This window comes from Indicator indicator, chromosome 20, assembly GCF_027791375.1.
Source record: "Indicator indicator isolate 239-I01 chromosome 20, UM_Iind_1.1, whole genome shotgun sequence".
Lineage (NCBI taxonomy): Eukaryota > Metazoa > Chordata > Aves > Piciformes > Indicatoridae > Indicator > Indicator indicator.
Window position 1 is genome coordinate 9,696,661 of NC_072029.1, and position 14,539 is coordinate 9,711,199.

A 14,539-nucleotide genomic window follows, 5' to 3' on the forward strand; every position below is an offset into this window, starting at 1 on the left:
ATAATTCCTGTAATGAAGCGCTGTGGAGTTTGGTTAACACAGGTTCAGATCTACCTCCAGGTGCTGCTATCCTAAAGTCATTGTGGTCTCCACCCTGACGGTGGCCTGGGAACTGGCTATAAGTGGTCATGTTTTTATATCTGGGGTTTTGGCAATTGGGTTTGTATTGTATTGGGTTGGACAGGGCCCTCAGAGGTCATCTTGTCCCACTGCCTGCAGTCACCAGGGACACTCCAACTAGATCAGGCTGTCTAGGGCCACATCAGGTGTGATCTTGAATGTCTCCAGGGACGAGAGCCTGGGCAACCTGTTCCAGTATTTCACCACTCTCATTGTAAGGAACTTCTTCCTTATGTCCAACCTAAATCTACCCTGCTCCAGTTTCAAACTGTTGCTGCTCATCCTAATCCCACAAGCCCCTCTAAACACTCCCTCCCCAGCCTTCCTCTAGGTCCCCTTCATATATTGAAATATAGCTCTAAGGTCTCCCCAGAGCCACCTTCTCTCCAGGCTGCAGTCCCAATTCTTACAAATTCCTGTACTTCTCTACAGTGGGGCAAGGCTGAAGCCAGCCATGCTTGCCCCAGCCCACGGGGAGGAGAGGCCAGGTGCCCTGTGACTCTTCCCTTCTGCCCAGGAAAGTGTAGTTGCACGTTTCTTGCCCTAAACAAGCCTCTCTGCCCAAAGCATTTAGACCATAAATAATACATAGTTTTCACATCACTGCATTAGGGTCACTAACAGGAATAGTTTTATCATCCAGTTTTAGGGAAGTTTTCAAAGTTGTGGTAAGAGAAGTATCTGCCAGTTTTGTCTCAGAGCAGTGAAGCATTTATCAGCTCAAAGCAGCTAGGAGTTTGCTCCTGTCACTGCAAACCCTCACCTGCACTGCAAAGTGACTTGGGAATAAAGATGCAAAATACAGTGGCTTCTTTATAACATAACTAAATATCAGAGTCTTACTAGCAAGGCATGATCTTTAACGTAAGCAGACAACCTTGTGCAGCAGCAAGGTTGATGATGCTTCTACTGTGCCACAACTGTTTGAAGAAGTAGGGAACAAATTCTGCAAAATATTTTAACATCTGGGGGACTAAGAGTACATTTTTCCTACTTTTGTAGCAATAGTGTGAAATTAAGGGAAAATGCATCATGATTTAAGGAAGTTGATAAAGAATGTACCCAAAAAAATTAAACTGCAACTCATTAAAACATACTGAAGCATAATTTTTTTTTTGACAGAGATAAGTAGAACATTTGTGAGATCTGACATTTTTGTCTTTTCTTTTGGCATGCAGAGATATTTGCATTTATAAAAAAGCCCAGAGAAAGGAAACAGAGAGGGTGTAGGTAATTAAATTTTAATTTTGGTTTTACAGATCTTTCTCTAATTAGCTTTAAAAGTCAGTGTCTAAGTAAATTGAGTTTCAAGGTGCAATCATCTTTTTCCTCCTGGATTCAATAGTCAAAAGTAAGAAGAAAGAATCTTGGAGAAAGAGAAGGAAGATTTGTATTTTAAAGGCCTTTCAAGATAAGGATTTAACATTACCTCATTATTAAAATATAACTGTGGCAGGTTGATGTTTTCTTATTTCTGCATTTCAAAGTCATTGAGCAGTCATGGTTGGGAAAACGGCAAACCTGAGTTCAATTAAAAGAAATTGAAAGTGATGCTAAGAAGGTAAGGATCTGTTTCTTTTGCTTTGTAGTAAGACTTTTTTTTGGTGGCTTAGTTGCACTCTTTTCACTGTCATCTGTGATTTTCTCTGAGTGGTTTTAGATCCGAGGCATGCTGACATAGTGTCTTTTATTTCGTAAAGGTATGGCAGCACACAGTGGGTTTTTGTCTCTATGTTCTACACAGCCAAGTGTATTTTCTCTACATTTATGTGATGGTTAGGGACATATGCACACCTGTCAGGTTTTGCAGGCTGGGTGTTAAGGAGCTCCACGACCTGCCTCATTCATATGGCATTTGCTATACCATGTTGTGCATTTTTAGTGCCATGCTACGGCCTCTGCCCTGCCCCTGATGTGGCTGCCTGCCAGACCTCCAACTGCATGGAGCAGTGGTATGAGGAAAACAGAGTAATTGTGATGTGTCATGATTTTAATGTGTGGATGGTTACAAATGTGCCATTCTAAAGCTAAAGAAATAAGAAAACAGAGAGCATTATTTAATGAGAATGAAAATATGTCTCTGAGGAAGTACATCAACGGTTGTTTGAAGATGTATAGCTAGAAGAATAACAGTTGGGTGTTAACACAAATTAGTTCTAAGTATCATAAATTATGTGAAGTTAATGCTTTTAATTTTTTTCCTTTGCAAGAAGAATGGCAGTTTTGTTATTTAGCTGAAAGTTGCGTATGTAGAGAGATTCATTTTAGAAGGTAATGTTTTTAAGCACAAACGTATTTTCAAGTAGAGAAATGCTAATTATCTGAGCCACATCATCTTAAGCTTCCTTAATTCTGAAAGGGAGAGCTGTGAACACTAGGGAGTTTGCATTTGTAGGTGAATGAAGCACAGCTGATTGAATATTTGAAATTTTGAAAGCATTTTTAGAAATTTAAGTATCTTGGAAGTTCCAAGTTAAGTTGGAAGTCTTGAGACTGTTGTCCAGTAGGATGCCATTAGGATTCCTGTTAGTTTTGGTTTTATTTAACACCTTGAAAGCTGAAGGAAACAGTGCTGTAATAGCAGAAATGAATAGAGTAGTAGAGTAGAAGCACTACTGTAAATAGTAATTAAATGTTCAGATGGTAATAAACTAAGAAAGGAGAGTAATCTGAATGGAGAAAAAAGAACTAACCCAGTGGAGATGTAATACACCTACTGTAAAAATACAATTTAATTCAGCCTGAGTAAACAGAAGCTAATGTATAAGAATATGTACAAAACACCCTGGCATACAGACAGATCTATGGGCTGAATTTCAGGACCTCTGTCTAACCTGAGTAACTTCCTGGTTCCAAAGTGCTCTTTCCCACAGAGCTTTTCTGTTTTATTGATTCATAATTGTCTCAAAAAAGACTATAGAGTGTGGAGAGAGGGGAAAAAAATATCTTGTTCATGTCTACTTATCAGTCATGGGCCTGCTGGTCTGTGTGAGGTGGCTAGAAATGACCATAAGATAATTTTTCATTTCTGTGCTTTAAAGTCACTGCACAACAAATTGTGCAAGCTGCCAATGATGCTGTGGAGCTGAAACATCAGTGGAAATGTACATATATTTATATAGCATAGCCAAGATCTGAACGTGTTTTTGTAGTCCTGCCCTCCAAGCTGACATCTGAGAGGAAATTGATATGGGAAAGGTATATATTAGCTCTGCTCTGAGAGACCACCATCCTTTGCACTGAATGCCTGTGTGCAGGATGATGTATTCAGCTTTATGGATGAAATTTGCCAGATCCTGAAATGCTTTTGCTCATGAGCATATTAGAAAATCAGAGAAGGTGGTGACCCTTTTAAAATAAAAATGGAATTGCTGGCAGGAAGGGAAGGTACAACTCTATGTTCTTAAAGTTTAAAGATGGTTATAAAATGGGTATTGGCTGGTTTTATAATTTATATTGAAACTGCCATTGCTTTTAATAAAATGAGACTTCCAGTCAGAATTTCATGATTATGAATGTGAGCATTTTGTTATCCAGCTTGGATTTATCCTACAAATAACCATTTTCTAGCAGAACTGTGCCTATATACATAACTTAATGGGATTTTCTGTCACACATAATTCTTTCTGAAGTTATAGTATTGTACTTGGGGTTGAATACTTAAAGTCCCTGAATGTGGCTCAGGAACTGAGTTAGTGGTAACTTTCATGATTTTTAATTTAATTTTTCCTTGATTCTTAGACTTTTTAAACTTCCTGTAATTCATTATTAGATTTACTGTTTCAAGTGCTTATTTAAAAGGCACCTTAGCTGCAGAAGCAAATCAATATTTACAGTGCATTAGTGCCACAGAGAATTTGAAGCCTTGTGATTAGAGTTCATTGCTGTTTTATCCACTCTTCAAAGAAACCACAGACTTCAAACAGTATCAGCCATCATCCTGGAATCAGTGACATTGCATCAGTCCCATGCGCACTTCATCTCCTGATTTAATTATTAAGTTCTTTTCCTTTGATTTTCCTTTTAATATTTCAAAGTATATCCTCTTCAAATCTATAAATTCAAGTAAACCAGAAGATTGTAACCAACAGTATATTGGGAGAAGAATCTGTTCAATGTATTCTTTTATGTTGTTCTTTAATGGAGGGTGAGAATGGTCTGTCAGAATAGAATAGGAGAGTGGAATGCAGGAGATTGTATTTACACCTTGTGGTTGACAGAAGGTGGCTAAGATTTAATTCTTGATTTAGTACCTGGAGAGGTATTGACCATTGCCAAGCAGCACACACTGGAGCTAGCTCCGCGTGCTTGTCCCATTGCAACAATGAAAAAAAAATCAACAGATGTTTAAATTTCTAGTTTAACTAGATCCAACACATCCAAATTATGAGCTTTTATAATGCAGTTTAGTGTGAACTTCGGTTGGTAACACAAATCACTTTTCCTGAAGGGGTGACGAGATCCTCTTGTATCTTTAGACTGACAGCTGTTTTGGGAAAGATGTGGAGAAATGGTCAATAGATATCTATAAATAGCTCAAAACCTATCTTACTACAATGAAAAGGGTTGTTTTAGAGGTGGATCATCAGGCAACACGTTATGTAGGGAAACTTCTTATCTAAATATATTCTCTGGAGCTTCTTAATACTTGGGAATTCCATTGCATAATTAACTTCCTGTGTGGTAAAAAGTTGCTGCTGCAAACTGTCAGATTTTTGCTATAAAGCAAAAAGCCAAGGCAGTGCTAATTGTTCGCTCCTTTCCAGAAGTGCTGACTTGAGTTCCAGTTTCTTCCTTCCTTTCTTCTTGGCAATTTGGCTTCTGTTCTTACAGAAGTGCACCCAACTGAAATTTGTTTTGTCAAGCAATTTGAAGAAACAATGTAAAAATACAAGAACATTTTGCTGTCACTGTGCTTATATATAGATGTATGAGCATAAGGAGCAAGTGAACTCGTGTTTGAAAATTGGAATTCTGTGTTGTAGGGTTGGGTAGCTAAGGCAAACAGGATAATATGCATGGGCTGCTGCTTGGAGCAAATATAGATTGGTATTTTTCTTAAGTGGTACTGCAGACTACAGAGCCACTTTTTTTGCCCAGACTAATCTAATAAATGAGAGTATTGAGGGCTTTGCCAGCAGCACAGGCACTGCTCTTCATGGGTCACTTCATTACATGTTGTGGGACTGCAGCTGAGCCACCTTTGGTACAGGGATCTCTTGGGATTCGATAGTGAACTTCCTTGTGTTTGCCAACTGGGGGAAAACAGGAGGCTTTACCTTCAGCTGCTCTATGCAACTTGAAGTAGTTGCAGACAAGGCAATCAAAGCAACCCCTGTTGTGAGTTTGAGTATACACTCAGTAATCAAAATCTAAGTAGGATTCACTCAGACCATAAATAGTTTTCTGTTTAATTAATATTCCCTGAAATGTTCTTTTAATTATGTGTAGTTCTGTTACACCCTCATATATGTATACATACATATGTGTGTGTATAAATATGTCTATACATATTTATAAAAGAAAGCATTTTGTTTGCTGGAAATAAATACTTTGTTATGAAAATGAAGGGGAAAAAAAAGACTTTTTCAAGGAAGGAGCACAAGAGTTGTGGAGAAAAATCGTTAATTCTTTGTTATTCTTATTTGAATAACAAGAACATGGAACAGTGACTGTGTTGGTGCTTGGTCATGTAACACTTGTGCATATCTCAGCAGCACAATTCCTAATTGGAAAAAAAATAAAGGGATGTCAGACATTTTCTTTGTGTGGCATGGTTTACTGTTTTCCTGTGTCTTTATAATGCCATGCAAAGTAAGATTGTTCAATATCATTACATGTAACATTAACCTAAAGATATTGCAAATCTTAAGACTAGTAATAGAAATTCATCTTATTGTATTTTCTGCTATTACTGTGAGACCTGCACCTTTGGCTTCCTCGGGAACTGTTTCATCAAAACTTGTCCTGGTTTTCATTCTGTAGCTGTTGCCCAGCATGCCTTTCCCACTGACTCCACGGCTTACATGCCACCTTTTCTGTTTCTACTTTGCATTCAAGTTTCCCAGTGCAGCAATAAAGAGAAATAAAACTGATAAATCACATCCCCTCCATTCTGATGCTGAGTGAGAGTGTGCTAAGAAGTTGCAAATACAGGCAATGAAACTTCTGTACGGGCAAGATGATAGATGTGTGGATATTTGTTGTAGGATAATAAATGAAATAGGAAAAAATTAAGTTGTATTTCAAGAGAAACTAACTTTAATGTGCCATCAAAGTTTCTAGAAAGGATTTGACCTCTACTTATATTAAAAACCCCTATCTCTTTCCAATCAGTCTACCTGCCTGCTGCATCGTTTATTACGAGTGAAATATTTCTCTCCTGTCAGTCATGCAGGCTGGAAGGCTGAGGCAACCAGGGTAAATCAGTGCAGATCTTGTTTTGGCCATTGGGAAGAGGCAAAGGAAGAATGCAGAATAGAAAACAGGCACTTCCACGGGTTTTGAGAAGGAAATGGGGAGTGTATTTTAGAAGTTGAGGAGTCTGCCTTTTGCAGCAAAGAGGCTGGTGAGCAGTTTCTTGCAAGCGTGTTGTACTGGCAGTGCCCATGCTGCAGCTGTGACACTGGAGTGGGGGACACATCCTAATCCACCCCTTTGTCAGCAGGCTGTTGAATTTAGGCCTTTGGCTACTTGCTTTTAAAAACCTCTGTGTGTCACCTTAGTTTCTTAGGGTTTTTTTTGTTTGTTTGTGTGTTTTTTATTTTACACAGCAACCGACAGGTAGTGGCAGTGCTGTGTTTGCGCTCGCAGAGCCAGCGAGCTGTGCTAGTTTCAAACAGTTTGGTTTCATCCTCATTTTCTCCTTGTGTGGCCAAGCAGCAAGGCTGTGGTTTTGAGGAAACAAACCTTGTCCTTGAGGAGCTATGCTGAGGTCAATAACTGCTTACTCTGTGAAAGCACATTTGGTCAAAACCACCCATCCAGAGCTTGAAAAAATATTTTTGCTATGTGAAAAACATTTTAAATCTAGTCAGTGTTTATTTACTTGTCTGTTTTATTCTACAGATATGCCTCTTCATGTCCGACGTAGTAGCGACCCTGCACTGATTGGCCTCTCAACCTCTGTAAGTGACACAAATTTTTCTTCAGAAGAGCCTTCACGGAAAAATCCTACAAGGTGGTCCACAACAGCAGGCTTCCTCAAGCAGAACACCCCTGGGGTACCCAGTCCTCATGAAAGAAAGGTATATTGCTTTCCTCCTCTTTGCCCTACAAGTGACAGATGTGTGTGAATCTTGACTTGTCGCCTGCTCCTGGTTTGAACTTGTGTTTTATGACCTTGTCTACCAAACCTCATTGTCACTGGAGGAGTTTTTGAGTTGCAGATGTATCCTACCCTTTGGAGGCTCTCGGTGATGCCCACAGCAGGGACTCTAAACACTTGATTCTTGCCATTACCTGTAGCTGAAGCTCCGATTTCTCATTACTCTGCAAAGCAGGGCCTAAATGCTGTCATGTGTTTTCTTTGAATGCAAACAGTCCATATCTATAATGATTTTTTTTACTGATCTCCATACATAATTTGCATGCCCAGAGCTGGTTTGTTCTCTCTTTCTGACATAACATTGCCAGTTTTTACTTTCTGAGGCACTAGTCAAGTAAATACAAAGGACAAATTGCAAATGCTGTGTCTCCTTGATAACATTCTCAAAACTAAATAAATATTCTCTTTTGTACAGCCTCCAGCGTTGCCCCTAATTGTGATGGTAACTTACAGACAAACTCAAAAGGAAAAACAATTGTGTGTTTTCCAACAAGAACTAGGCATTTTAAATTAAAATTGCACTTTTGGTCACCGTTCTGGCTGCACAGAACAAAATCCTGTTGGAAAATATGCAGCTTGTTACAGCCATTTAGCTTTTCCTTCATTATTATTATTAATTCTATTCAGTATAAATGCAGACTCTGCAGGCAGGACTCCCACACCCCAAATAAAGAAGTCTTTACATGCTGCTAATGAACTGAAGGGCAACTGTAGGCCATGAGGCTGTTGAAGGACCTGGAGCACATCCTACAAGGAGCGTGCTTTTTTGCTCTCTAGAACTATCTGAAGGGAGGTTGAGGTGAGAAGGAGCCCAGGCCAGCCTTTTCTCCTTGGTAACAGGTGACAGGACTAGAGGAAATGGTTTCAAGCTGCACCAGAGGAGGTTCAGATTGGATATTGAGAAATATGTCTGCACTGAAATGGTTCTCAAACATTGGAATGAGCTGCCCAGGGTAGTGCTGGAGTCACCATCCCTGGAGGTGTTTGAGTGGTATGTGGGACTGGTGCTTAAGGGCATGATTCAATGTTGACCCTTCAGTGCTGGGTTGAAGTTTTGGACTGGATGATCTTGAAGGTGTCTTCCAAAGGAGTATTTTCTGTGATTCTGTGAACTATTTTCTGTGAGGTTTTGGTTATTTAAAAATGCATAAAAGCACCATGCTCATAGACATTGAGGGCCACATTCTTACAGAGGCATCAGTTTAATGTGGTATTGTTAAGTCTCTGCTTGATGGGGATTTCAGGTAGGCAATGGTGTACTTTGTCACCTATATTGGTGTGGCACAGAGGTGCAAAGTGTTTTGAAAAACGTCTTTTATATTATTCTGATTTTGGAAGGGGAGGAAAAGATAATCCATTTGAAGTGTTAATATTTTCAGTTAATTTTTCTGAAATGATAATGAAACTGCACTTCATTACTCCACAAGCGCAGATATGGAGGACCATACATGGCATAATCAGATTTCTTTAAGTGTCTGAAGTTAGCAGAAATTGGAGAGAAATGAACAGCAGCTGATCTTTCACACTAATCTCCTGGCATCTTTAGTTCTTCAGCATGCACTTACTCTTGATTTTCATGAAAATATTTCATGACTACTGGAGCTTGGTGACCAAACTGGAAAGGAATGTACATCATCTCATGTAGTGATGGGAGCAAGGCACACAAGAGACATTAAAACAAGAAGATTGGAAAGTACTAACATAGGTTACTTAATACAATAAATACCAGTCATGGGTTTTAACCTTTTTTGCACACTCTATACATTGATCTTTTAAATAGATCAGATCACAGAGTGGACTGTTTTTAATAGATAAGATGCAATAAACAGCTGGAATTAAATATTTGCTTGTGTAATTTATGGTATAAATTAATCCTAAATTCAGTGTGCTAGACTGGGTTTTTGTGTGTTTTCAGGGTCTTGATTTTGTCATGTGAATCAAGAATCCCATTTCTTAGAAATAGATAGTGAGAATTCTCCTTTCCTCTTCCAGTATTAGCAACAATTTCATGTGTAGTAGCATTCTGAAAGGCACATTTTTGAAGTCTGTCAGCAATCACCAAAGAAAGTGGATTTTAAGCACTGGATTTTTACAAATGTATTTTTGTTATTTGAACTATGGCAAGTCCTCACTAATTACCTTGTGTTAGATTGTTTTCTTCAGCTACTCGGATAACAAAAAGAGATGGCTCTGCTTTTTGTTCCAGACTGTTTCATTGATTATAGATGACACAGACATTTCAAGCAAAGCAAGGAGAACAATCTTAATTTTCTGCTGGGCGCATTGGGCCTGAGCACCCATCTATCTTTTGTGGGCAGTTGGCACTATGTAATGTTTTCACTGCAGTTCTCTCTCTTGACAGCACAAGAACATATGTTCTTGGGCTGAGATTTGCAGCACAGTTGTAGATTAGCAACTTTGCCCCAGCAGTATCTTGCAGAAACAAGAAAAGTGTTTCTGGGAGAGTTGCCAGAAGCTTCATCCACCTACTGACTCTAAGAAGTGACATTACTTTCAGCCTGTCACCTCTAAAGAGAAATAATTGACAGGTAGAAACCCTGTCCAATTTTTGGAGGAATTAGCAGAGTGAAGCTGCATGTATCTGGCAGAAGGGATTTATTTCTTGGGGCCAAGCAAGAGAAGACTCCTGATTAGTATTTGTTTCCTTTTGAGTGAGAATTTGGAATGGCAGGAAAACGGGCAGATGCCCACGCTGAGATGAAATGAAAGCGTGGGAGTGCTGCTGTGCACCAAAGGCTGTGAGGAGCCAGGACATATGCCAGTGGTTCTGAGCAAACAAAAAGGGAAAAGGCCACTGGGAAAGAAGGAAAATGTGGGACGTTTGAAGAATCCTGTAGAATAAATTGTAGTGCTACCTGTAGAAATAGTATAGGGTAGATGAAGCAGGACAATCAGGCTCTCCTGTCTCCTTAGGGAAGGAAAAGAATGACCAGAAAGGGACAGAGTTGGGTTTGGAGGGATCCAAGTGAGTCCTTTGGATGTGCGTTGAGTTTGAGGTACAGCTCTGCTATATACAGCGAGTAGGATGTTTTGGAATGAAGCTCTTGCACCAAACTGGACATGCTCTCATCCAGTTTTCAAATAATCTTGTTGTAAAGAAACAGCTTATTTATTGCCTGGATGTCTCAATACACTCTGTGCTTCCTTAGAATTGCAGTCTTGATCATTTCTAGTTTCTGTGTTTGTTGTTCACCTGTATAACAACTTGAAGCCAGACATTTTGTGTCACAAAGTACTTAGTTATTTGAAGAATTATTGTTATTATTGATTATTTACAACTTACAGTAATGTCAGTAACTGTACTCAGCTAGGTGATTCCTGAACTCATCTTTGTATATCCTTCCCATGAGTGGTCTCAACCAAATGATTAGGTCTCATCATCTGTGTAAGTGTTCACAAAATTGGCTCGTGATTATTGGCAGCTCGGGTAGGTAAACTCACTTCTCAGGAGTTTTTAAAAACTCGATATTAAAATCACTTTCAGATACTGCTTTTTGTGTGTGTGAGAGACAGTTCTGTATTACCTAGTGAATCACAGCTTGTCTTAATCCCGTCTCTTGCTTCCCTGAGCCATTCTAATGAAACAAGAAGAAATACCTTAGTAAAAATAACTTCTCCAAGGCCTGCAGTAATACCTGATTTGCAAGCTGTAATTCTGTTTGAATTGTATTGAACCGTACAGCTGAACAGATTGCATGCAGCTGAGGCATATAATGTGTGCTTTTCTTCACTGCAGTAAAATTTTTTTTGATACTGTTGTTTTCTGAGTAACTGTTAATTTGAATCACATTCTTAATTCAGTACCAAAGTCTATTGGCTTAACTAGCTGCCTTTAATAGGTGTGAGCTGCATTAATGACAATCACATTTCTTTCCCTTAGATGTTTATTTTACTGTATTGGCATAAAATCATAGAATGGTTGGCGTTGGAAGGGACCCCCAAAAATAATCCAGCCCAATCTCCCTGCAGTTAGCAGGGACATCCTCCCACTAGATCAGGTTACTCAGAGCCTTGTTGAACCTCACCTTGAATAGCTCCAGGGATGGGGCCTCAACCACCTCCCTGGGAACCTATTGCAGTGTTTCACCACCCTCATGGTGCAGAACTTGTTCCTAGCATCCAGTCTAAGTCTCTTCTTTAATTTCAAACCATTGCCCCTTGTCCTGTCACTCTAGGCCTTTGCAAACAGTGCCCCTGCAGTCTTCTTGCAGGCACCCTTCAAGTACTGGCAGGCTGCTATTAGGTCTCCCCAGAGCCTTCTCTTCTTCAGGCTGAATAACCCAAGCTCCCTCAGCTGTGGACTAAAGGACTGGGCATCATTCTGGGAACAAGAGACCAAAATACTGCTGATGCTTCTTGGGAACTTTTGTCTCTGATTTGTGCTGCTGCAGACGGGAGGTCTTGTGTACCAGATGAGCAATGCTGGTTAACTGCTGTAATACAACAGAATCGTCTGAGAAGTACAAGGTAAATGCAGAGAGCCTGGCATCTCTGGCATGATAGGTTTTAAACCCATGCATGATGAGTGCAGCTTTCTGCTTTCAAAATAAGAATGGAATTCTTTAAAGAGAAGTTCTTAAGGCTTCAGTGGCTCACCCAGTTTTACTTGAGCATGGTTTTTTTCAGTGAGACAGTCAAGAGTTTTGTTATTTCAGATGTGATTTCATGTAGTCTGAAAGGACGGGAGAATGAGAATGAGTTATCCACAGATGATGAAATAGTGTTTTAATGTGGAAAATGTGCTTTTAGGAGAGAGATTAATGGAAATTCAAACCCCAGAAGTTGCATACATTGGGTTTTTTTTGTGACAGTAACTCATTGCCGGCAGCCTGTCATGTGATGATGAAATAGCTTAGAGGAATTGTAGCCAGAGTGCAATATAAAATAAACATAGTGTGTGTTGGTTTTGTCCTGGGTAGTGTGTAAAATTTCACAAAATTGCAAAGCAGCTCAAGTTGGAAGGTGCCTCTGGAGATTGTCTAGGTTTTGACCTTTTTGGTCAAGACAGGGTCAGCTAGAGCATGTCTGTGTGCAGTCAAGTTTTGAGTATATACATCTCCAAGGACAGAGGCTGCACCATGTCTTTGGGTAACCCCTTCCAGTGTTTGATCACCCTTACAGTAAGAAAGTTGTTTCTTATGTTTTGATAAAATAACTTGTATTTCTTTATGTGCTCCTTGCCTCTATGATTCTTGTGCTTTCACTGTCTACCATGAAGAAGAGTCTGACTTTCTTTAGCAGAGCAGCTAGTGATGTTTTAGTGCAATTAAAAAAAAAATCTCTATGAAAGAACTCAAAATTCCTGACTTTTGAAATGTGAAAACACAGTATTTCTTATTATCTTCAGCAGCCTGGGAATGAGAGACACAAAGTGAAAAATCTTTGCCTTGTGCAGAGAGGTAGCAGCCAATGTGCACCACTTGATGCTATGCTGTTCTGTTTGCTGAGTACTGTGTGCACAGACAGGATTCAACTGTTTGCATCCAAATGTCAGTCATGACCAGATGTGTTAAGAAGCAAGGAAAATGCCACCAACAAAGCCAACAAATCCCAAATGAAGGTGTGATTTCCTCCATCTCTTTCATTGTTTTACCTTTATTTTTGCTGTGAGCCATCCATTTGTGGAAGCCCATCTATCAAATTTCCTCTCTGTCCCCAAAAGAAACAGGTTATTAGTGCAAGATGCTAGAGAGATTTGATGCGGTGAGGATTTTTTTCCTTCTTTGAGGCTGAGGAAGTTTGCCCTCAATCCCTCACCAGCCTTGTTACTCATCTCTGGACATGCTCCAGGACCTCAGTGTCTTTCCTATACTGTGGTGCCCAGAACTGAACACAGTGCTCCAGCTGTGGCCTCACGAGTGCCAAGTACAGGGGCACCAGCACTTCCCTACTCCTGCTGGACACACTGGTCTTGATCCAGGCCAGGATGCCATTGGCCTTTTTTGGCTACCTGTGCACACTGCTGGCTCATGTTCAGCCAGCTGTACACCAGCACCCCCAGGTCCTTTTCCACTGGGCTGCTTTCCAGCCACTCTTCCCCAAGCATGGTAATTTCTGGCTTTGCATATATATATGCAGAGATCATGACATTTTTTTATTTTTCTATTGTAAACAGGAGAGACTCCAATGTTTTGGATAGGCAGCCTCATGTTTTAGTTTAGTCTTAATTTAGCCCATATTCTTTGACAGTAAATATTTACATATAACACCACAGGCACAGAAACTAATCCATTCATCCCTTTGTGTTTTTAAGGTCAGGCCTTGTTTGTCTGTCAAAGCATAACATGAAATACATGATTTGGAATTGGACAATTCTGGAAACTTTTGAGCATCAGTTGACAGGACTTAAGCAGAACACTGGCTTTTCAATTGCCTTTTTCCTTGTTGGCATCTAATGAATTGCTGTCAATGCATACTGCATTAATTCCATTCACAGGGCTATAGAGAGGATCATTTCTAAAGACAAGTCCTTCTGAAAACATCAGAATAACTAGAGAGTGGTCAATCCTTTCATCTGTTTTCATCATAAATAGGGCATGCAAGTTCTTTATGGTACTATCTGCATCCTAAGACAGTTTTCACTTGTTCCTGGAAATGACCCCTGTTACGTGTCAGCGCTGAAAGGAGGCACAAAGCTGTGATAATTCTTTAATGTGGGAGTCTCCTTCTACTAATGGCCTAAGATCAAAAGTTCCTGATATTGGGTGGTTGGAACCAGTTCCTTCTTACATGCATTAGATGGCTGGGGTTCATCTGTAGCTCTTGGCATCATGTTGTTCAATACACCTCAAAAGAAGGCAAGCTTTGAAACTGAACTGTAGAATGATAAAGTGAACCTAATGAGGAAAAAAAGGAAGCTCACTGAAGCAGTAGTGTCAGTTTCTTAAAGATAAATGGATATTTATAAAGTAGCAGGTACAATTAATTTCAAGGTAAACTATTGGGACAATTTGTTATTAAAAAGCTTTTGATTAATAGAAAGACTCCAAATCTGACCTTTATATAACAAGAAGGCTTCGGATTTTTTACAAGGGGAATTTCATGGAATCATGGAATCATTGTCTTTCATTC

The 14,539-nt window shown here is 39.6% G+C and overlaps 1 protein-coding gene across 8 annotated transcripts in view; it reads left to right on the forward strand.

Annotated features, from left to right (window-relative positions):
• Positions 1-14,539, forward strand: part of PARD3 (par-3 family cell polarity regulator) — a 415,339-nt gene that overhangs the window by 152,090 nt on the left and 248,710 nt on the right. For all 8 annotated transcript variants that reach the window (XM_054389981.1, XM_054389984.1, XM_054389980.1 and 5 more), the window contains exon 4: positions 7,189-7,367. In XM_054389981.1, coding sequence (XP_054245956.1) covers positions 7,189-7,367 — 179 coding nt within the window. The remainder of the gene's footprint in view (positions 1-7,188; positions 7,368-14,539) is intronic.